We start from the raw sequence: 23,588 nt of genomic DNA on the forward strand, positions 1-23,588 counted from the left end.
CGACCAACTCTAATCCTCCCTAACAACAATAAAATAATAAAAAAAAGGTAGCCCCAAAACAATTAAAAAAAAGGGTTGGTTGATGACTTTGATTCTTCACATCATTTTCTCTCTCTCTCCTTTAACAACTTGTAGTCCAGACCGTTTGTATTGATTTATAAGTTGTTTTTAATTTTTTTTGAGTGTTTGATTAGTTAATTTAAAATTATTTTGCGCTTAAAATAAATCCCAATAAATATTTGAGTTTATTTGAATGAACTTATTTTAATCTCTATTTCTTTTTAACGTTTTCAACTTATAAGCTATTTAAAAATAGCTACTAGTCTTGTACTCTTGTTAATTTCAGATCACTTACTTCAATTGAATTCTTTCTACTACAAATATCAATTACCAATTTTTTGGTGTTCCCACAATTCTCATAATTCCTAAATACATTCTTCTTCTTTTAAGGTTTTCTACTGAGGAAACTAAACTCTACTTCCTCTGTCACTTGTTTCACATTCTTCTTCTCTTGTTGTCATTCATGTGATTTTTAGTGATAATGGGTGAAGAACACTTGACCATTCATCCTTCTGATCGAGCTGTTGAACAGGTTTTTTTTTTCTCTTCAAATATTGAATTTTTTTTGTCTATTTTGCTTTCATTGTTCTGTCTAGTAAATTCTTTTTTTCCTGGACTAGATTCTTGATATTTGCTCTATTCCCTTTTTAATATATTTTTAGTAATGTTTATAACAAGGGGTAAAGGACAATTTCTTTGAAATCATCACAATTGTTTGATCAAGGCATTCTTATTGTTCCATGAGAAAGCAGTAACATGTATGTGACATTCTTGTATTTGTATTTACTATTTGTAACATTTTCTTTAGACCTTTTTTTTTTTGCAATTATATAGCACAATTTAGGTCTAGAAGGCTGAAAATACATAAAAATATGTTTATGTTCTTGTTGGTTTGAAAGAAAAAATAGAGAACTTGATGATCTTATTACAACTTTTTGTTTGACATTTTCCCTCCCTTCATATTTGGTTAAATTTTAAACCTTAGTTTCCTCAGAAGGATTATATCCTCTAATTTCACCAACACCATTAGGTCTTCTTCTAGCTTAAGTTAGCTCACTAATATTATTTTCCTTGATGATTGTCTCATATAACCGACCCCAATTTGTTCGGGACTTAGTCACCGTAGTTGTTGTTATTATTATTGTCTCATGAGTTTCTATGATCAACATATGATCAAATTGCAGATTTAACATATTTTTTTGTTAGATAATCTCTTGGTAATTGTAGAGAAAGAAACTATATGTTTTTTCCTGATATCACCCTTTCATTTGTTGTCTTTCTGGGGTCATGTTGGTATGATTTCAACCCGTAAATTTTTTTATTCTACTAACATATTTTTCATTTTCCCCCCTGTTACTTTCTCTCTCAAACAATATCCAGGCAATAGTTGCATTGAAGAAGGGGGCACATCTTTTGAAGTATGGCAGAAGAGGGAAGCCCAAATTCTACCCTCTAAGGTTATCCGCGGTAAAGTCTTAATCTCATTTGCCTTTTAACCAAGGAAATTGTCAAAAAAAAGTAGTATAATGGTTGGAATTTTGTACTGTGTGGCATAACTGAATAGGAGCTTGGATTAACTGGTGAAGTTGTTGCCCATGTGACCTCCTGGAAACAGCCTCTTGCAGAAATGCAAGGTAAGACTGCGTACAATAGACCCTTGTGGTTGGACTCTTCCCCGGACCCTGCGCATAGCGGGAGCTTAGTGTACTGGGCTGCCCCCTGCCATAACTGAATAACCTATTATTCTCATTATCAACCTCTATTAGTTCTTCTTTTTGACATAAACTATAATATTCAAATTGTTTTAACAATGAAATTAATAATGAGACTGGCAAAGCTCCTCTTTGCTGGAAGTGTTATTATCTGTATGTGAAAATGCCTCTTGGATTGAGATTGTGCGCTAAACTATGGTTCAAGCTCCTAATGCCATTGTCATTTGATGTTTCAATTATTGTTGGTGAAGTATATGTTTTTCCTCTTTCTTTCCAGGATGAAAAGTTTTTGATTTGGTACTCCGGTGAGAAGGAAAACCAATTGAAGTTAAGTTCAATCACGAATGTCATCCGCGGCCAAAGTACTGTAAGCAGTGAGGCTACCTTTCATATTAATATATATGACATTTTCTCAAGATATATTCTTAAACTGTGAAATTTCCTTTTATTTGACAAGAATGTTATGTTTTCTAATTAAGGTAATTCTTCAGCCTGAAATGGAAAGTCAGTGCATATCACTTATATATGGAAATGGCGAGCGCACTCTTGATCTGGTAATTTTCCATTACTCCTAGTTTAATTTAAGGATGTTGTATGACAGTACAAGCGTGGGTGATTTGTATTTCTGTTTTATCCTTTTATTAAAATTAGTTATTTCTTTTCTTTTTATATTTCATTTTCAGATTTGCAAGGACAAAATACAGGCTGAGACTTGGTTTGTAGGCTTGAGAACTGTAATATCCAGGACTCACCATCACAGAATGGTGGACCCTCTGAAAAGCAAAAGAGGTGCACACAGTTGCATCAGTAGTCCAGCGAGTTATATGCGGAGGAAACAGAATCTTGGACTTTCAGCAAAGATAATCAGACCGTCTCAGGTTCTTGACATCTGTCTTTGTTTTATTAAGTTCTCAATGCTTAACCTTGTGATTAACTGATTAAGTAACCATTATTTTCCCTGTGTGCAATCTTCTTCTATCTTCAGAATGTTCTACGATTTTGATCTTGTCTGGAAACTAGCTTTGATAATGTTCATTAGTAGCTTTATCACTTGACTTATGTGAATGGATTTTGATTCTATTAGTTCCTGACATTATGAACTTACTCCAAAAGCTTATGTTTCCAGTACATAGTAGTACTTGTTTGTCGAGTGGTGACTTTGACGCTGAATTTGTATCAAGTCTGTTCAAAACCTGTGAAGGGCAAACAGAAAAAATAAAAATTGCTGGTGATAATAAATGTCTGAAATAACTAGAGTGAAAAAAGGGTTGTTTATAGACACTGGTCAATGTTTATTCTATAGCTTCTCGAGAATTGTAGTATGTACTGGTTAAGTAAAAACTTTCATAATCCTTGTGAGATCTTTAATCATTACTCATTAATGTTTCTCCATAATGTGGCTTGATGTCATATTTTACATTGTTTTCAAATATTGCTGTTGGTTAGTGCACCTGTACTTTGGTATCAGTTACTTTTCATTTGCGAGTTCAACGCTGAAAAGGAAACTTGCATTTCGATCTTTTATTTCTCAAGAACTATCTTTCTTATTTTTTCTGTCCCTCTGTGGCTATGTATTGTAAGAATACAAAAAAATACATTCTTTCCCATCTGACAGAACTAAAAATAAAACATCCTTAACTTTTCATTACTCTAAAAATGATATATACTTATTTGATCAAGGTTCGCAGCTTAGCGGGGAGTCCCACTCAGTCATTTTCAGAAAGGTGTTTTACTGATGGCTTATCATGTTCTTCTGAAAGCTTTTTCTCGGAATCAAGCCTATCGAGTGTGCACAATGTAATGGATAATGTTACAGCATGTTCGTCATATTTTGAACCAGATGACTTAAGCCAGAAGAGAGCATCTTGTGCTGGGACTGAAATCCAAACTGATATGCTTGCTCCACTTTTACCATCCAGTGATGAGTCAAGACCATTTGGAAAGAATGTACTGCGGGATGTTTTTATCTGGGGAGAAGGAGCAGAAGGGGGGTGCTTGGGGGTTGGGGTGAAGTTGGATGCTTTGTCACCCAAACTTCTCGAGTCCACTGTGATGCTTGATGTACAAACAATATCCATTGGCAGGAGTCATGCTTCCATAGTCACCAAACAGGGTGAAGTTTTTTGCTGGGGTGAAGGAAAGAATGGACGGCTTGGGCATAAACATGATATGGACACTGCACGACCGAAACTGGTTGACTCTCTTAACGGGGTTCGTGTAAAATCTGTCACTTGTGGGGAATACCAAACATGTGCCCTGACCTTTTCTGGTGAGCTGTATACATGGGGTGACAACTCTTTTTGTGCTGAGTTTGTAGGTGAGAAAAAGAGGAGAAGCCATTGGCTACCAAACAGAGTATGTGGTTCTCTGGATGGTGTAAAAATCTCTTATGTTGCTTGTGCGGAATGGCACACAGCAATTGTTTCGACAACTGGACAATTGTTTACTTATGGAGATGGAACTTTTGGGGTTCTTGGTCATGGAAATCTCCAAAGTGTTGCTCAACCCAAAGAAGTTGAGTCGCTTAGAAGTTTGTGGGTCAAATGTGTTGCATGTGGGCCATGGCATACAGCTGCAGTAGTGGAAATCATTGTTGATCGTCTTAAATTCAACAATCCAGGTGGGAAGCTGTTTACATGGGGTGACGGAGATAAAGGAAGGCTTGGTCATCCTGGTGAGGAGACAAAGCTTTTACCGACCTGTGTGGCAAAACTTGTTGACCATGATTTCATTCAAGTTTCCTGTGCAAGCACCCTAACCATTGCACTATCTAGCACAGGAAAAGTTTATATGATGGGAAGTGCAGTGCATGGGCAACTAGGCAATCCAGAAGCCAAAGATAAATCATTAGTGCTTGTGCAAGGAAAACTTAGAGAGGAGTTTATTACAGAGATATCCTCGGGGTCATATCATGTTGCTGTGTTAACATCAAGGGGAAGTGTTTACACATGGGGGAAAGGTTCAAATGGACAGTTAGGAATAGGTGATACGAAAGATAGAAGTTGGCCCACTTTAGTTGAATCACTGAAGGGCAGGCAAGTGGAACATATTGCTTGTGGGTCAAGTACTACAGCAGCAATATGTTTGCACAAATCTGCATCTAGTACTGATCAATCAGCTTGCAAAGGATGTAGCATGTCTTTTGGAATTACAAGGAAGAAGCAAAACTGTTACAATTGTGGCCTTCTCTTCTGCCGCACATGCTGCAGCAAGAAAACTCCAAATGCCTCTCTGGCCCCTGACAAGATTAAAGCTTTTCGGGTATGCGATCCATGTTTTTACCTACTTCAGAGGATTGCTCAGTCAAGCAGGTCATCCAAGCTTGAAAATCATAGTCCAAGACCCTTACTGATTACCCAAAAGGCAGTTACTCGCGAGAAAGTAGAGCGCGAAGAGGCAAATACTACATCAAGTCGAATGATGTCAACCAAAAAGTATCTAAATGAGAATAATCAATGTTTTGACAGGAGGTCTGCCAACAGTCTAGGGGAAAGTGGGCAGTTCTCTGATCCTGTTACATCCTTGCTGGATAGTTTTCCAAGATGGGGCCAAGTTCCTTGTCCTGAAATCTTTAGAAGAGACTACGGACAGATGAGAACCCAAAAACCTCATGCAAGGAATTATCTGGCTTCAGCTTCTCCAACTTATTTCATAGAACCAGAAGTTGTCCCCTCTACTGGTCTAACTATGAAGGAAGACTTGCAAGAATCAGACAAGATCCTGCTCGAAGAAGTTTGCAAGCTAAGAACTCAGGTATTCCTAATATCCTGTGTTCTTACATCTTTTTGCTTATACTTAGCCGAGAGGCTGAGACCATTAAGTACTGATGTACGACTCTCTCTGTTTATAAATGTTGCTTTGCCTGTTTACTTGTGTGAAGTAATTCAGCATGAAGTTTATCGTTTAACTGCAAACAAAATTCTGCAGAGGTGAATAGCACAACCAATATGTTTATTTCACATAGTTTGCGAGATTCACGTTTAACAGAGGTTCTTACCCTGCCAATTATCTCAACTCACATTGCTGACTTCAGTTTACTGGGATATTATACTTTGTTGTGATCTCTGACAGTATGCAGTGTCGAAAAGTTAAAGAACTTCTGTTTCACCGGAAAACGGTATAGTTGAATTTGTTATCAGGTCAAGGATACTCGTTGTTTTAATTTTTTAGTAGATAAATATGTTAAAGTTATAGCTTCGACTCGGTACAGTCGAGGCATTTTACTTATATAGGCAATACCAACAAATTGAAATTATAGCTTAGACTCGTGCTTGCTAAGAAGTTTGCATGGTGGTGGAACATATAGATTCCTTAATATTATTAGAGAACTCCTTGTTTGTCTTAAAAGAGAAACTATTCTGAGTATGAAAATGTCATGGATCCAGTGAAACGGAAGAGATATTGTATGTGGAGTATAGTTTATCTCCTCAAGATCATAACTTTAAAGAAGAATAGTGAACCAAATTACGATGCATACTTGTTGCCACACCATGTTTTAGCATGATTTAAGTGGATGATGCGCTGAAGGGAAATTGCGAGAGGGGAAGAAAGAATACCTAAGAAGGGTTCCAACATAGGAGATCACAATTCATCTGCTGCAGAATGGAATGCTTACTTTGTATAGATGGATGGACATTGAAAAGGCATTTTTCTATTATGAATTATTTCTGTATGTATGTTTCTTTTTCTATAGGCTCTGCATTTTTTGTGGCATAACATGAACATTAAGTGCGTTAGCATTCTACTTCAAGAACTTTAGATAAGCATAAGATTGCTTCTTTTCTCATATAATGTTTGATTGGTCATAATTTCTAATTATGGTGCCTCAAGAGTCAAGATTCTGAATACTTTGCATATATACTGTAGGTTGAAACTCTTGAAAGATTATGTGAAACAAGAAAGGAGAAAATTCAAGAGAGTCAACAAAAAGTTGAAGAAGCCTGGTCAGTGGCTAAAGAGGAAGCTTCCAAGAGTAAAGCAGCAAAAGAAGTTATAAAAGCTTTAACATCAAGGGTAACTATTCTGTGAGTTAATTCTTTTGTCTGTCTCCTTCTATAAAACAATTTGATCCATAATATGCATCAATATATTACCCCCTGGCACAAAAATTTTAAAGAAACTAAACTATTTTGTGAATCTGTCTGTAATTCATCAGTGGGATGCCTCATTTTTTTTGCTGAAACTTGTTATGCTAATTGCAGCTTCAGGCAATGTCAGAAAGCATTTTTCCTGGAACAGAAGCTAATGTTCAAGCTATTGCAAATGTACTGCAGACAACATCAACATATTCAGATTGCCAAAATCATATAAGTGGACACCGAATTGTTTTGCCTCTTGCAAACACACACGTTGAGGAGAGAAATGTTGATAGCCTATGTGGTTCTCCAATCGTATTCTCTAGTTCTTTAAGATCATTCTATAACAAAGAAAACAACGTGGACTCCAGATCAGCAGAAGAATCTTGTAAAGAATCTGATCACGACCAAGCTGGGCTCAGAACATCAAAAATTGAATGGGTGGAACAGTATCAGCTCGGTGTCTTCATTACATTGACAGTACTGCCAAGTGGAAAGAAGGGACTCAAGCGAGTCAGGTTCAGGTATATTTCCTTTCATAAGTTGTATGATACAGAAAATTTTCCACCTTTTCTGCAATTTTGGTTTGAACAAAGATCATGGCTAACAAATTTGAAGGAAGGTTCCCTCACCTTTTAAATGCTAGACATGAAAGTTGTGTTAAGCTGATCATAATGCAGTACGAAATTACCAGTTACTATCTCCTTTTCCTTCTCATTGTTCATAATATAGTAATTAAAATTGAACTCCAAACTCTGAGCATTCGTTTCTCTGATTTAATTGGTTTTTGCAAAAGTTGAGGGAACTAACACTTAATGCAAGGGCACATACAGTATTTTGGCAGCGAGCGTGGATACACCTACTGTCCTAAGCTTAAACTATACACACACACATACACACGAGTGTGGTACTCCGCATCCACGTTAGCTTTACTTTTCTGCATTCCTGATCCACCTCTGTTTATACTATAATTATATTTGCCATTGATCCACATTCTTTGTTAATATGTTAAACTGCTCACCAAGTGTATTTTTGGTTGAATTTTGCAGTAGGAAAAAGTTTACTGAGAAGGAAGCAAAGAAGTGGTGGGAAGAAAACCAGCTTTCTGTCTACATAAAGTATGATGTTGAAGGATATGAAAATGTGAACCAAGGTTTGCTGAAGAAGTAACAGTTTCCTTTTTCTTCACAATGTAAATTGAACTTGATTACAATAGTGGTTTATGTTAGAGAAAGTATTATTTAATCACTTAATGTGCTTTAACATGTGAGGGCAACTGCAATTTTGTATTGCGGAATATGGAAGGACTATCATAGATATAATAATTATATATAAGGTGGTTATTATTATTTTAAAAGTTCAAACAGTTTATTTTCTCAAAATTATGAAAAAAAATCAAATATTTTCTAAAATGTTTTAATTTAAATTCTTGTGACTTAGACTCTTTTTTTTAAAAAAAATAAATCTAAATATATAAATTTTGTTGTAACGGTTAAAAAATTGATGGTCAATATAAGAAAATTAAAAAATTTGACGCTCGTGCTCAACTTGGTCATTTTATTTTTGGAATTTATGAAGTGACATGTGTTTTAATAAAATGTTTTTCACTCCTCATAATTTCATATGCTAATAAGAAATACTTGATAAAGATGACAAATATTATCTTATTGTTATGATAATGGACTTAGGCTACTTTACCCATAAGTTTAAAGTTTGGATTGAGTGCTCAAATTGTTACTCATAAGCTTAAAGTTTGGATTGAATGCTCAGTTTTTTTACATGTTATCACAGTTGTTATAAAATGATGACAAAAAAAGAAATATAAACAAAGAAAATAATGAGATGAGAGTATAGAGATTTTCTTCCAAATATGTTTTTCAAGTGTATCATACATCACATCTCACGTTCCTATTTATACTGTTACATAAAGAGTGATCACAAAGTTACCTTAAACATGACATTAATCATATATAAATCACAAGAAAGATTATGAAGGTGTGGAAAATCTTAGGAAGGTTATGGAGGTCTTTTATTCATTTATTCTAGAGTAAATACATCAAATCTTCTCTGAACTTGACAGCACAATTTACTTTAGCACTTTAACTTTATGGGAGTTTATTTAGCCCCCTAATCTAGTTTGAAGTGAATAAATATCATCCTAAGAATACAACACCAGTCTCACAATGACAAGTATATTACACACGCACCACATCATTGTCACGTCAGAACCACATAAGCACCACATCAGAGCTACATTGGAAATTATCTAAATTTTAATTTTTTATTTTGTAATTCATTTCTTCCTTCCTTTATTCATGATTTTTTCTTTTCCTAATATTTCTAAACACTAATTAATTTCTAATTCCTAATTAGTTTAAGAAAAATTAAGGTCATTAGCTGTGAATTTTTCTTCCGGCCACTTACTGCCGTTGTCGGCCGGCGGTGTTCCTCATTCTTATATATTTATTTACTAATTAAGTTCTAATTCATAATTAATTCAAGAAAAATACGGATTTATTTATATGAATTTCACAAAACAACATTTTTTTTTCTACTCGTCGCTTGCACCGCCAGTACCAATTATCAACTCGGTAACACTGAAGATCGTCCGGCAAAACCTCATGGGAAGTCTTTATTTTCAAAAAAATCTAAAACATTTGTAAAAAATCAAATCTTCAAAGTAAAGAGTAAAGAACATTAAGTGGGTATTTATGTGAATTTTTATTTTTGTATTGTTTAATGAGGAAGTGTACATTATGTGTGTTTTGTGGTTTGAAGAAGGAGAAGGGGAATGGGATGGGGGTAGGGTGCGGGTGCGGGTGCGGGTGGGAAGCTTGAGGAAGGAGAGATAGGGAGGTAGAGGGATGGTGAGGTTTTGAAGAAAGAGAAAGGGGGTGGGGGGTTTGAAGAAGAAGGACGTGGGTGGGTGGGGGTGTTGATGGTGGGTGAAGTTATGTTTGTTTTTTATTTTTATTATATAATATATATATATACTAGTGGAGTTACTTTTTTATTAAAAAAAATAATTTGACGCGCCTTCAAATTTGTTTTAATTTTTTTTTGCCACGTCAGACGTTGGAGTGATATGTAAATAGACTTGCGTAAAGTTAAAGTGATAAAGTAAGTTGTACTATCAAATTAAGGGGGAATTTAATGTATCTACTCTTTATTCTATTACTGTAAACTTTTTTTTCTTCATTCATTCTGTCTAGATAGATTTTCTCAATTCAACATATTGAGCCTCTAATTAATTGAGCCCATGCAAGATCCTTAGCCTGCTGAGCATACTCTCTCCATATAGTTACACAAGGCACAATTTGCAGCTCGTTGAGCACATTTTCTCATAAGCACAAAGGAGTTAAGAATGGCTCAAGGGGGAGACTAGTCAAAATCATGCTTAGGCCCAAACCAAAACTTTTTAATAAAACAATATCAAATATCATAGAATTTTTATTTTAAATTGTTTTTTTTAGTCGCGAATTTATAAAAAAACAATCTCTCTACATCTCAAAATATGGATCTGCACACTCTATGTCCTCTCATGAACCCATTTATGATTTTATGTTAAATATGTTATTGTTTTTGTATTGAAGATCGCATGAATGAAGGGAAAATGTATAAAATTAGTTTAATATTTATACTCCTCCAATTTATTTTATTTTTATTCACATATTTTTTTTAAGAAAATTAACTTAAAGAGTATTTGATCAAATTATCTTTTATTTTTTAATCTCAATTTAACGCTACTAACTTTTTCATCATATTAATTTTTCTATATTTTAGAATAAAAATATTATGTATATTAATTTTTTAAAATAACAACTATTTTGAACCAAAGAGAGTCGTTGTTTTATTTGGCTTGGGGTGCTTTTTTTTTTCTTTTCTTTCCTTTTTCAACTAGTGGTAATAATTACAGAATGCCCTTTCACTTGTCATTTAAACCCCGGCTGTCGTCCGGCGCCTCCGCAACGGCATAAAACCCTTAGCCGTAGAATGACCATAAAGCTCTTCAAGTATGCTCTTCCTCACTCACTTCCCATTCGTTTTCTTGTTCATCCATTCAAAATTTCTTCAAGATTCATGTGCGCCGACAATAAACTCGATAAATTGGTAGACCCACAATTGAAATTCCCAGGAGATGAATATACTCCACAAGAAGAAAATAAGTTAAAAGAATCATCTTTTTCGGTCCAAGAATTGGGTTTCTTGCAAGATTCAATTTTGGGTTCAGTTAGCTCCAAAACTGAGACTGGTAAGTTGCCAGATGATGCTTTCTTGGTGATAAATGCTATTTGGAACGGTAATGATGGGTTTGGAGAGAGAACTGAGAAAGCTCTTAGGCTGTTTAGGGAGAAACTCAACCCTGGTTTAGTGGTTAATGTGTTGAGAAATATACATAACCCTGAATTAGGTGTTAAGTTTTTCAAATGGGCTGGTAGACAAATTGGCTATGTGCATAATGCATCTGTTTATGATGCTTTGTTGGATTTAATAGGATGTGAGGGTGTACCAGAACATCTTTTCCATGATATAGGTAAAGATGACAGGGAGGTGCTTGGAAAGTTGCTTAATGTGTTGATAAGAAAGTGTTGCAGGAATAGGTTGTGGAATTCAGCACTGCAGGAGCTAGGGAGGCTCAAGGAATCTGGTTACAAGCCCTCCGCTATGACTTATAATGCATTGGTTCAGGTGTTTCTGCAAGTAGATAGATTGGAGACTGCATCTTTAATATACAAGGAGATGTCAGAATTGAATTTTAAGATGGATAAGCATACAATAAATAGCTTTACGCGATTATTGTGCAAAGTGGGTAAATGGAGAGATGCCCTTGATTTAATTGACAAGGAAGAGTTTGCGCCTGATACAGTGATTTATACTAATATGATTTCAGGATTATGTGAAGGTTCCTTCTTTGAAGAAGCAATGAATTTTCTCAACTTAATGCGTACTACTTCATGTATTCCTAATAGTGTAACATATCAAGTTTTGCTTTGTGCACTCTTAAACAGGAGAAAACTTGGTCGCGTCAAGAGGGTTCTGAATCTTATGATTTCTGAAGGTTGTTATCCAGGTCAGAAAATATTTAATTCTCTTGTACATGCATATTGCAGATCAGGAGATTACTGGTATGCCTACAAATTGCTAAAAAAAATGGATGGCTGTGGCTGTCAGCCAGGATACGTCGTTTACAACATATTGATAGGTGGTATTTGTGGCAACGAGGAGTTACCAAGCAAGGATGTACTAGAATTGGCTGAAAATGTATATAGTGAAATGCTGACTGCAAGACTAGTACTGAATAAAGTCAATGTGGTCAATTTTGCTCGATGCCTCTGTGCGTATAGAAAATACGAGGATGCTTTTAGTGTTATTAAGGAAATGATGAGCAAAGGTTTTGTACCTGATATCGGTACATACTCGAAAGTGATTGGTTTTCTTTGTAATGCCTCCAAAGTGGACAAGGCATTCCTGTTGTTCCAAGAAATGAAGCGGAATGGAATTATTCCAGATGTTTATACTTACACAATTTTGATTGATAGCTTTTGTAAATCTGGCCTTATTCAACAGGCTCGTAATTGGTTGAATGAAATGATTCAAAAGGGTTGTACTCCTAATGTAGTGACTTACACAGCTATTATCCATGCTTACCTCAAGCAAAGGAAAATTTTAGATGCAAATGAGCTCTTTGAATCAATGTTAATGCAAGGATGCATCCCAAATGTTGTCACTTTCACTGCTTTGATTGATGGATACTGTAAAGCTGGACACATAGATAAGGCTTGCCAGATCTATGCAAGAATGAAGGGGAGTTTAGATACCCCTGAAGTAGATTTGTACTTCAAGGTTGATCGTGATGGTAATAAGGAACCAAATGTTGTTACATTTGGAGCTATGGTTGATGGTTTGTGCAAAGCACACAAGGTGAAGGAAGCTCGCAATCTTTTGGATGTCATGTTAGCAGAAGGATGCGAGCCAAATCATATTGTTTATGATGCATTGATTGATGGGTTTTGCAAGGTTGGTAAGCTAGATGATGCACAGGAGATATTTGCTAAAATGTCAGAATGTGGATATAGTCCAAGCATTTACACCTACAGCTCTCTAATTGATAGGCTATTTAAGGATAAACGTTTGGATCTTGCTGTAAAAGTCTTGTCTAAAATGCTCGAGAGTTCTTGCCCCCCAAATGTTGTTATATACACAGAGATGGTAGATGGCCTTTGTAAAGTTGGTAAAATAGATGAAGCTTATAAACTTATGTTGATGATGGAAGAAAAGGGTTGTCATCCAAATGTTGTAACCTATACTGCAATGATTGATGGATTTGGCAAAGCTGGAAAAGTGAATAAATGTCTTGAACTCGTTGAGAGGATGGGTAATAAGGGTTGTGCGCCAAATTACATAACCTATTCAGTTGCAATAAAGCATTGCTGTGCAGCAGGACTTTTGGATGAGGCTCTCCAACTCCTAGAGGAAATGAAACAAATAAGTTGGCCAAAACACATGGCCAGTCATCTTAAGGTTATTGAAGGCTTCAGACGAGAGTACTTAATCAGTCTGGGTCTATTAGAGGACATGAGCAACAACAATTTTCTTCCAATTATTCCAGTTTATAGGCTTCTAATTGATAGCTATCAAAAAGCTGGAAGACTTGAATTAGCCGTTGAGCTACTTAAAGAGATTTCATCATCTTCGCCATTTCCACATCTTGATAAGAAAATGTATTCTTCTTTGATCGAGTGCCTTTCTGTTTCAAGCAAAATTGATCTGGCATTTGAATTATATGCGGACATGATAAAGAAAGGTGCAGTTCCAGAGCTGACAGACTTTGTTAACCTCATCAAGGGTTTAATAAGTACGAATAAATGGGAGAATGCACTTGAACTTTCTGAGAGCTTGTATTACATGTTACATGCATCAAAATCCACCACCATTCAGCTCCTTTAGAGGTCAAGAAATGATACATTGAGACTATCTCATCCTAAGGCACTACCTGCTGGCACCTGATATACATTCATGGAGCTGCACTGGTTGGCAGGCTGCAGTTTGACCTTGTTAGTACCAAGTACCTGTCCCGGCTGCTGAATGAGCCAGGCTTTTCTGATTGAGCTGTTGAACAGGTTTTTCTTAATTCAAATTTTGATTTTCTTCATCTTTTCTTGCTTTCATTGTTCTGCCTAGTAAATTCTTCTTTTTTCCTGGACTAGATTCTTGATATTTGCTGTATTCCCCTTTTTATATATATATTTTTAGTAATGTTAACTAACAAGGGGTAAAGGACAATTTCTTTTAAATAATCACAATTCTGTGATCAAGGCACCATTCTTGTATTTTCTCTACAGTATTTGTTCCTCCTAAAGTATACAAGTTCTGAGCAAAAGCTATGTGTCAGGACCTTGAGTTAATTGTCTTTATTCAGACCTTTTTTTGCAATTTTATAGCATAATATAGGTCTAGAGGGTTGATGATACGCATCAAAGAATAATATACTACTTGCAGAGATTCATGGTGAAAAATTTGATGAAATATATTTATGTTCTTGTTGCTTTGAAAGATAAATAGAAAACTTGATGATCTCATCAGAACTTTCTCTTTGACATTTTCTCTCCCTTCATATTTGGTTGAATTTTAAACCTTAGTTTCCTCAGAAAGATTATATCCTCTAATTTGGTTGTTCACCAACACCATTAGATCTTCTTCTAGCTTAAGTTAGCTCACTAATATTATTTTCCTTGATGATTGTCTCACATAACCAACCCTAATTTGTTCGAGACTTAGGCACAGTTGTTGTTGTCTCATGATTCATGACTGTTCTATGATCAGCATATGATCAAATTGCAGATTTAACATTTTTTTTGTTAGATAATCTCTTGGTAATTGTAGAGCGAGAAACTGTATCACCCCTTCATTTGTTGTCTTCCCGGGGTCACGTCGCTGTTGGTACGATTTCAATCAGCAGAATTTTTTTATTCTACTAACATCGTTTTTTCCCTCTGGTACTTTATCTCTCCAACAATGTCCAGGCAATAGTTGCATTGAAGAAGGGAGCACATCTTTTGAAGTATGGCAGAAGAGGGAAGCCCAAATTCTACCCTCTAAGGTTATCCGAGGTAATGCTTTAATGAAACATATCTCATTGCCTTTTAACCAAGAAAATCATCATAACAAATAATATAATGGTTGGAATTTTGTACTGTCTGGCATAACTGAATAACCTATTGTTCTCATTGTCAAAAAGGAGATACAATTAATTACTCTAGTTTTCGCTGTAACATATGGCTTGGCATTCACTTATGTGCAGCCCAATTGAGAGTCCTATTCTTGTGATTAGTTTAAGTAAGAGCTTAACCAAATTATACCTTCTGCTGAATCTCCCATTACTTTGATCCCCGCTTGTGAAGAATTGATGATCTATTCCAACTGCAGAACTAAGAAGACAGTAAACCCTTGTACATTAGAATTCAACTTAGACCTGTGTTACTTCTTCTTTTTTAACATAAACGATAATATTAAAATTGTTTTGACAATGAATTAATCAGAGACGGGCAAAGCTCTTCTTTTCTGGAAGTGTTATTATTTGTATGTGAAAGTGCCTCTTGGATTGAAATTGTGCGCTAAACTACTGTTCAAGTGCCTAATTATTATTCAGACATGCAAGATGATATATTCTCTCTTGTAGCCCAAGCTTTCAATCTCTGTCCTTCGTGTGTAGTCAAACAAACTTTACCTCTTTTACTAAATATCATCTTTCTCTTGTCTATGTTCTGTTCTTCATATTAAAAGCAAAGATTAATTTGGTATGTGCGGAGAAATGTGAAACTATTTTGTAGTCAAAAGACAAAAAAGATCACTGTGGATGCTTAAGCATAATTAATCTTGAAATTTGAATTAGGGTTCATTCTTAGCTTTGCTATAGGGTTGATGATCATTTTGTTTTTCCATCAAACAAGTAAAATTTTTAGATCCAACTAATGGAGACAATACCAAGTTCTCCTCTGTTAAACCTCTTCTAATCTGTAGTCTAGGCTTCTGCATTTAGAAAGGTTGAAAAGTAGAAAAAGTAAACCTTTGGTGCTTTATCTTAAACAAAGGTCTAATATGTTCTTCCAAAGACAAAGCTGTGTCTCTATGGAAGTCCAATTTGAGATGGACCCCCGAGGAAATCTGTATGTTTATCCTTCTAAACTCTTACTTTTATCTAAAGCAAGTTAGACCTATGTCACCACACCTCAGGCCAAACTATTTCCATCCGTTCTATTTTATGAATCATTGCCATTTGATGTTTCAATTTTTGTTGGTGAAGTATGGGTTTTTTCTTTCTTTCCAGGATGCAAAGGTTTTGATTTGGTACTCTGGTGAGAAGGAAAACCAACTTAGGTCAAGTTCAATCACAAATGTCATCTGTGGCTAAAGTACTGTAAGCAGTGAGGCTACCTTTCATATTAATATACATGACATTTTCTCAATATATATTCTTAAACTGTGAAATTTCCATTGATGTGACAAGAATGTTTTGTTTTCTAATTTTCAGCCTAAAGTGGAAAGTCAGTGCATATCACTTATGTATGGAAATGGCGAGCACACTCTTGATCTGGTAAAGTGTCCATTACTCCTAGTTTAATTGAAGGATGTTGTATAACAGTACAAGCGTGCGTGATTTGTATTTCTGTTTATCATTTTATTAAAATTTGTTGTTTCTTTTCTTTTTATATTTCATTTTCAGATTTGCAAGGACAAAATGCAGGCTGAGGCTTGGTTTGTAGGCTTGAGAGCTGTAATATCCAGGACTCACCATCACAGAATGGTAGACCCTCTGAAAGCAAAAGAGGTGCACACAGTTGCATCAGTAGTACAGCAGGTTATATGCGGAGGAAACAGAATCTTGGACTTTCAGCAAAGACCATCAGACCTTCTCAGGTTCTTGTCTTCTTGACACCTGTCTTTGTTCTATTAAGTTCTGAATGCCTAACCTTGTGATTTAACTGATTAAGTAACTGCTATTATTCCCTGTATGCAATCTTCTTCCATCTTTAGAATGTCCTACAATTTTGATCTTGTCTGGAGACTAGCTTTGATATTGTTCTTTAGTAGCTTTGTCACTTGGCTTATGTGAATGGATTTGGATTCTGTTAGTTCCTGACAGTATGAATTTACTCCAAAAGCTTCTGTTTCCAGTATACAAGCTAGTACTTGTTCATGGAGCGGTGACTTTGGCGCTGAATTTGTAACAAGTCTGTTCGAAAACCTGTGAAGGACAAACAGAAAAAATAAAAATTACTGGCGATAATGAATGGCTGAAATAACCAGGGAGAAAAAAAGGATTGTTTATAGACAATGGTCAATGTTTATTTGAATAGGAGTAGAAACAAGAATGGTAGATAGAATCCCACTTGGAAAAGAATTATAATGTAGTGTCCGGTCTCAATGTAATAATATAGATACACAATTCAAAAATATTTTTCTCTTATATTTCTCACAGTTTATTCTATAGCTTCTCGAGAATTGTAGTCTGTAACTGATTAAGTGAAAACTTTCATAATCCTTATGAGATCTTTAATCGTGCTTCTCCGTAATGTGGCTTGATGTCATATTCTACATTGTGTTCAAATGTTGCTATTGGTTAGTGAACCTGTACTTTGATATCAATTATTCTTCTTTTGCGAGTTCAACTCTAAAAAGGAAACTTGCATTTCGATCTTTTATTTCTCAAGATCTATCTTTCTTATGTTTTCTGTCCTTCTGTGGCTATTTAATGGAAGAACTGAAATAAATACATTCTTTCCAATCTGAGAGAACTAAAACATAACATCCTTAATTTTTCCATTACTTTAAAAATGATATGTACTTTTTTGATCAAGGTTCACAGCTTAGGGGGAGTCCCACTCAGTCATTTTCAGAAAGGTGTTTTACTGATGGCTTATCATGTTCTTCTGGAAGCTTTTTCTCGGACCTATCGAGTGTGCACAATGTAATGGATAATGTTACTTTTATGTTCGTCGTATTTTGAACTTGATGACTTAAGCCAGAAGAGAGCATCTTGTGCTGGGACTGAAATCCAAACTGATATGCTTGCTCCACTTTTACCATCCAGTAATGAGTCAAGACCATTTGGAAAGAATGTACTGCAGGATGCTTTTATCTGGGGATAAGCAGAAGAAGGGAGGGGGGGGGGGGGTGCTTGGGGGTTGGGGAAGTGAAGTTGGATGCTTTGTCACCCAAACTTATCTAGCCCACTATGATGCTTGATGTACAAGCAATATTCATTGGTAGATGTCATGCTTCCATAGTCACCAAACAGGGTGAAGCTTTTTGCCGGGGTGAAAGAAAGAATGGACGGCTTGAGCATAAACATGATATGGACACTGCACGACCGAACTGGTTGACTCTCTTAACGGGGTTTGTGTAAAATCTGTCACTTGTGGGGAATACCAAACAAGTAGTTTGTGTAAAATCTGTCACTTGTGGGGAATACCAAACAAGTAGTTTGTGTAAAATCTGTCACTTGTGGGGAATACCAAACATGTGCCCTGACCTTTTCTGGTGAGCTGTATACATGGGGTGACAACTCTTTTTGTGCTGAGTTTGTAGGTGAGAAAAAGAGGAGAAGCCATTGGCTACCAAACAGAGTATGTGGTTCTCTGGATGGTGTAAAAATCTCTTATGTTGCTTGTGCGGAATGGCACACAGCAATTGTTTCGACAACTGGACAATTGTTTACTTATGGAGATGGAACTTTTGGGGTTCTTGGTCATGGAAATCTCCAAAGTGTTGCTCAACCCAAAGAAGTTGAGTCGCTTAGAAGTTTGTGGGTCAAATGTGTTGCATGTGGGCCATGGCATACAGCTGCAGTAGTGGAAATCATTGTTGATCGTCTTAAATTCAACAATCCAGGTGGGAAGCTGTTTACATGGGGTGACGGAGATAAAGGAAGGCTTGGTCATCCTGGTGAGGAGACAAAGCTTTTACTGACCTGTGTGGCGAAACTTGTTGATCATGATTTCATTCAAGTTTCCTGTGCAATCACCCTAACCATTGCACTATCTGGCAAACGAAAAGTTAATATGCTTGGCAATCCAGAAGCCAAAGATAAATCATTAGTGCTTGTGCAAGGAAAACTTAAAAGAGGAGCTTATTACAGAGATATCCTCGGGATCATATCGAAGGGGAGCCTTGGAGTAACTGGTAAAGTTGCTGCCATGTGACCAAGAGGTCACGGGTTCAAGCCTTGGAAACAGCCTCTGGCAGAAATGCAAGGTAAGGCTGCGTACAATAGACCCTTATGGTCGGGCCCTTCCCCGAACTCTGCGCATAGCGGGAGCTTTAGTGCACCGGGCTGCCCTTTTGTCCTCGGGATCATATCATGTTGCTGTGCTAACATCAAGGGGAAGTGTTTGCACATGAGAGAAAGGTGCAAATGGACAATTCGGGTTAGTTGAGACAGGCAGGTGGAACATATTGCTTGTGGGTCAAGTACTACAGCAGCAATATGTTTGCACAAATCTGCATTTAGTACTGATCAATCAGCTTGCAAAGGATGTAGCATGTCTTTTGGAATTACAAGGAAGAAGCAAAACTGTTACAGTGGCCTTTTCTTCTGCTGCAGCAAGAAAACTCCAAACGCCTCTGTCCCCTGACAAGACTAAAGCTTTTCAGGTATGTGATCCATGTTTTTACCTACTTCAGAGGATTGCTCAGTCAAGTAGGCCATCCAAGCTTGAATATCATAGTCCAAGACACTTACCGATTACCCCCAAAGGCAGTTATTCGCGAGAAAGTAGAGCGTGAAGAGGCAAATACTACATCAAGACGAATGATGTGAACAAAAGAGTATCCAACTGAGAACAGTCAATGCTGATAGGAGAGCTGTCAACAGTCTAAGGGAAAGTAGGCAATTCTCTGACACTGTTACGTCCTTGCTGGATAGTTTTCCAAGATGGGGCCAAGTTCCTTGTCGTGAAATCTTTAGAAGAGACTATGGATAGATGAGAAACCAAAATCCTCATGTGAGGAATTTGCTGGCTTCAGATTCTCCAACTTATTTGCAGCAGATTCCCATAGAACCAAAAGTTGTCCCTTCTACTGGTCATCTAACTATGGAGGAAGACTTGCCAGAATCAGACAAAATCCCGCTCGATGAAGTTTGCAAGCTAAGAACTCAGGTAATCCTAATATCCAATGTTCTTACATCGTTATTCAATTGCTTATACTTGGCCAACCGGCTGAGACCATTAAATGTTGATGCATGACTCTCTCTGTTTATAAAAGTTGCTTTGCTTGTGTACTTGTGTGAAGTAATTCAGCATGAAGCTTATCTTAGTACCTTACAATCTTACAATTTTATATGTCAACATTCAAATATATTCACATCTTTTATTCTTTCTCTTTTTGCAGCCCAATGATGCATCTGGTGTGGTAGTAATCCCAGTGACAACCATTGAGATGCCTTGTAATTGAAGTTGATGTTTTAGGATAATGTGGTTGTTTGACTAGGATGGATGGTTTTGTTTGGATTCAGTTTGATGATCTATGATAATACTTTATGTTAATATTTGCATGGTTTAATGAAATGTTGATATTTTATTAATTTTCATATTTTGATATTAGTGTTGAGTAATATTCAAATTTACAAGTTAAAATTTAATAAGGGGAAAAAAGTAAGGCACAGAAAATTGGTTTTTATGGTAAAACCCCATTAAATGAAATTTGAAACAGGGTAAAAAGCGACAAATTAGGTGGGTTAATAATAACTCCTAATTTAGAAGTTAAAAAAAAAAATCGGTATCTCAGAAAGGCTCTATGTTTCTTGGTCTAATGTTATTGCTCCATCCCACAATTATTCAAGGCAAAGTCTAGATACTTTGTATTTCTTTCCGTTTATTTTTAGTTGTTCAATATTATTTTGTCACATCTGTTAACAAATAATAAATTGAATGATAATTTTAATATATATTTTTTTAAAATATAATTAATTCAATATTTTAAAAAATAATAATAGTAATAAATTATTTTTTAAATTAAATAAATAAAATAAATATTTATTTTTAATATAACAGACATGCGTAGGCTGAGGAAGTAATTAAAATCCCCAGGTACTTGTTCTCTTGTAGTAAAAAAGAAAAAACAGATTTGGAAACTTTTCAACTCCGACAGAAAATGTAGTTCTTCATTTGAAAAAACGTAAAAATAAACTTATTCAACGGTGATAAGTAGTTACTTTTTATGGAAAATTAATCCTCTAAAATGGATTTAACTCAAAATTGTCTTTTCCTTTTTTCATGTTCCAATGCAAATCTAGTCAAACTTCTACGTTTTTTTGTTTTCCTTTTCCTTTTAGAAAAATCTTATCCAATGTTGTTAGGACTTCAACTTTATCAGCATGATTATTAATCCCCAGTCAATAAAATTCTGTTGCTGATGATGGAAGATCTTAGAATGATGAGTTGGATAAATTAAAGTTATATACGTAGAATAAACTTTAATACAAAAGAAAATTAAATTAATCCTTCCTATTTAATTCTTATATTAACACGTCTTTGATTTGTTGTGGCCATGAAGACTAATTTAATAAGAAAAATACATACTTTGATTATTAGAAGGAAACAAGTGATTGCTTTTGTGTCTTCAGATTATTAAATAGTAATAAAATAATCCCAATATTTTTTTTCTTTTCTTCTTTTGGGCTGTCGATTCATGTGACGTTCATTTTGTGCATTAGGGGACATTCTTTCGGCAAGTGTTTTCTTCTTTAATTAAGTGGAATTAATTAATATTGTAATTTAATAATAATATTAAAGGTCGCAATTGTTTATGTAATTTAATATTGTAGATTAATTTCTATGATTACGTCATTTTGAATGCATGTTCAAACTACTTTCCTCATTACGTAAGTTAGTAACCCTTTCATGTCCCTCTTTTTCTATAGGGTTTTCAATATGACAAAGTTCGAATACTAATGATTGTTGAGTTAAATAATATTTGGACAGAGTATAAAAAATGAGTGTGAACAATGAGACATAAAATAAAATAGAATATATATAAAACTATATTTTCTTTTTGATATACATATATATTATTAGAATGAGGTTTGAATGCATGAGGGGAAATGAATTTTGAATTTAAAACAATGCTATATTGCATTCATACTAATCTACGATAAATTATTACGTACCTTTTCATTGAATTGATAATCTACTAGTTAGCTATATCGTTTATATTGTTTCATATTAGTTACTGTTTTTTAAAGTATTGTTTGATTGGAGAGAAATGAACATGCATTTGTACCAATCCAATATATATGGTAAGTTGAAAGAAAGGCAAAGAGGAAAACTTGCAAAGAACCGTAGAGAAGGTAGCATTAAATATATATACTACTCCCTCTATTCCATATTAATTGAATTTTTGAGAAATTTTTTATTGTACAAAATAATTAAATTATTCAAAGTTCAAAATAGATGTTTAAAACATTTTTATATTTGTCATTTCATTTATTGAAATTTTATATTTTCTAGGAGATAAATCACACTACTTGCAAAGTTATATTTATGATTTTACTCAGGGCAATAATGGATAGTATGATTCAAATTATGTCTTTAAATATTTTTCTTAATATGTGTGCATTGCCTCACAAATTCACTTAATATGAAATAGAGGGAATAATATTAATAAAAATGAAGTAAAATAAAACTTTTAGACGAATTTTAATAACTCAGTTAATAACTATTTAAATTTTTATCTTATCACTGAAAGTTCAATTTCTCACTTTATAATTTCCTCGCTCATTTCCTCTTTCTTCCGCCCCAATTTTTTTTTTTTAATAAAACAAATAAAACCTCCAAAAAGGGGAAAGCACCAAAAGATAGATTGATGAAAAGGGAAAGCAATAGTGGGAAGAGAGGGAATTCTGATGACAACGACAATAGACTGCAACAAGTGATCCTTGCCACGTTGGATCTTTTCATTCACGTGGCAAAAGTAGGTCCCATCAAGGCACCCCACCCTTTAGTTTTACTCGCCGATTTAATTTCTATCACAATATATAATGACTTTTTCATATATGCACAAAGGGATTTTTCTAAATAGATTATACGAAATTTTCTCATGTCAAATTAAAATTAAAAAAAATAACGAGGAGTTTGACCTTACCAACAAAATAAAAATTTAAATAGTCAATTATTTACGGTATCAAAATTTTCCTACTTAACTAGTATTTTAATATATCTTATGTTATATTTGATTTCCAGATAAAATTAGACTCTTATAACAAGAAATGTAAAGTATTTTCTCCATTGTCAAGGTTAATAAATTGATGATGATATTCATTGTAATGTCTTAGTTTGAAATAAATAGATCGACTAAAATTATATATTGTAGTATATTAGTAATATATAAATTAAAAAATATATTAGAAAGTTATCGTTAATTAGGCGATGAATTGTCGGTAGATCGGCGAGGAGAAGGGAATACGCATGTGAAAGGAACATTCTTATCAGATTTTCAGTTACGAAAGCCGCCAATACAGCTTCTCCTTTTTCTTTCTTCCTTCTTCTATCAAAAGAAAGAAGAATTGTCTTTGTTGCAATTACACAAATACCCCCTAGCTACTACCCCTATACGTACGTTGCTAATTTATTATTAGTCTATATGGCTATATGTCTACTAGCCAAACACCGAATGGACAAATTTGAAGCATAGAATATTGTAACTACCATGTATAAATATACGTTACTGTTGCTGGCAGAGA

General features: G+C 35.0%; 2 protein-coding genes and 2 pseudogenes across 9 annotated transcripts; all 4 read left to right on the forward strand.

Annotated features, from left to right (window-relative positions):
• Positions 1-414: 414 nt before the first annotated feature.
• LOC129874603 (PH, RCC1 and FYVE domains-containing protein 1) lies at positions 415-8,193 on the forward strand. 4 transcript variants are annotated; one of them, XM_055949909.1, is made up of 9 exons: positions 415-592; positions 1,441-1,527; positions 2,050-2,139; positions 2,252-2,326; positions 2,456-2,650; positions 3,453-5,525; positions 6,639-6,785; positions 6,974-7,371; positions 7,897-8,193. In XM_055949909.1, the coding sequence occupies exons 1-9, from the start codon at positions 542-544 to the stop codon at positions 8,015-8,017; spliced, it is 3,237 nt and encodes a 1,078-aa protein (XP_055805884.1). In that variant the 5' UTR covers positions 415-541; the 3' UTR covers positions 8,018-8,193. The 4 variants fall into 4 exon arrangements, with proteins under 4 accessions (XP_055805884.1, XP_055805887.1, XP_055805885.1 ...); XM_055949912.1 differs by lacking the exon at positions 7,897-8,193 and having other exon boundaries at positions 6,639-6,796; positions 6,974-7,196; XM_055949910.1 differs by lacking the exon at positions 415-592 and having other exon boundaries at positions 1,449-1,527; positions 2,050-2,134.
• Positions 8,194-10,755: 2,562 nt separating this feature from the next.
• LOC129872360 (pentatricopeptide repeat-containing protein At1g06710, mitochondrial) lies at positions 10,756-18,011 on the forward strand. 5 transcript variants are annotated; one of them, XM_055947345.1, is made up of 6 exons: positions 10,756-13,968; positions 14,872-14,958; positions 16,176-16,272; positions 16,380-16,442; positions 16,572-16,765; positions 17,707-18,011. In XM_055947345.1, exon 1 carries the CDS (start codon positions 10,841-10,843, stop codon positions 13,793-13,795), a length of 2,955 nt encoding a protein of 984 aa, XP_055803320.1. In that variant the 5' UTR covers positions 10,756-10,840; the 3' UTR covers positions 13,796-13,968; positions 14,872-14,958; positions 16,176-16,272; positions 16,380-16,442; positions 16,572-16,765; positions 17,707-18,011. The 5 variants fall into 5 exon arrangements, with proteins under 5 accessions (XP_055803320.1, XP_055803318.1, XP_055803321.1 ...); XM_055947343.1 differs by having other exon boundaries at positions 16,176-16,265; XM_055947346.1 differs by having other exon boundaries at positions 16,176-16,265; positions 17,715-18,011.
• A 286-nt stretch (positions 18,012-18,297) lies between these two features.
• LOC129872695 (PH, RCC1 and FYVE domains-containing protein 1-like) lies at positions 18,298-19,027 on the forward strand (annotated as a pseudogene).
• Positions 19,028-19,045: 18 nt separating this feature from the next.
• LOC129872361 (PH, RCC1 and FYVE domains-containing protein 1-like) lies at positions 19,046-20,432 on the forward strand (annotated as a pseudogene).
• Positions 20,433-23,588: the final 3,156 nt, after the last annotated feature.

Source organism: Solanum dulcamara, chromosome 11 (genome assembly GCF_947179165.1).
Source record: "Solanum dulcamara chromosome 11, daSolDulc1.2, whole genome shotgun sequence".
Taxonomy (NCBI): Eukaryota; Viridiplantae; Streptophyta; class Magnoliopsida; order Solanales; family Solanaceae; genus Solanum; species Solanum dulcamara.

Coding starts and splice junctions, on each gene's coding strand:
- LOC129874603 (XM_055949909.1), top strand. CDS start 542: ATGGGTGAAGAACACTTGACCATTCATCCTTCTGATCGAGCTGTTGAA. Junction 2,140..2,251: donor TCATCCGCGGCCAAAGTACT/GTAAGCAGTGAG, acceptor TTTCTAATTAAG/GTAATTCTTCAGCCTGAAAT. Junction 2,651..3,452: donor AGATAATCAGACCGTCTCAG/GTTCTTGACATC, acceptor TATTTGATCAAG/GTTCGCAGCTTAGCGGGGAG.
- LOC129872360 (XM_055947345.1), top strand. CDS start 10,841: ATGACCATAAAGCTCTTCAAGTATGCTCTTCCTCACTCACTTCCCATT.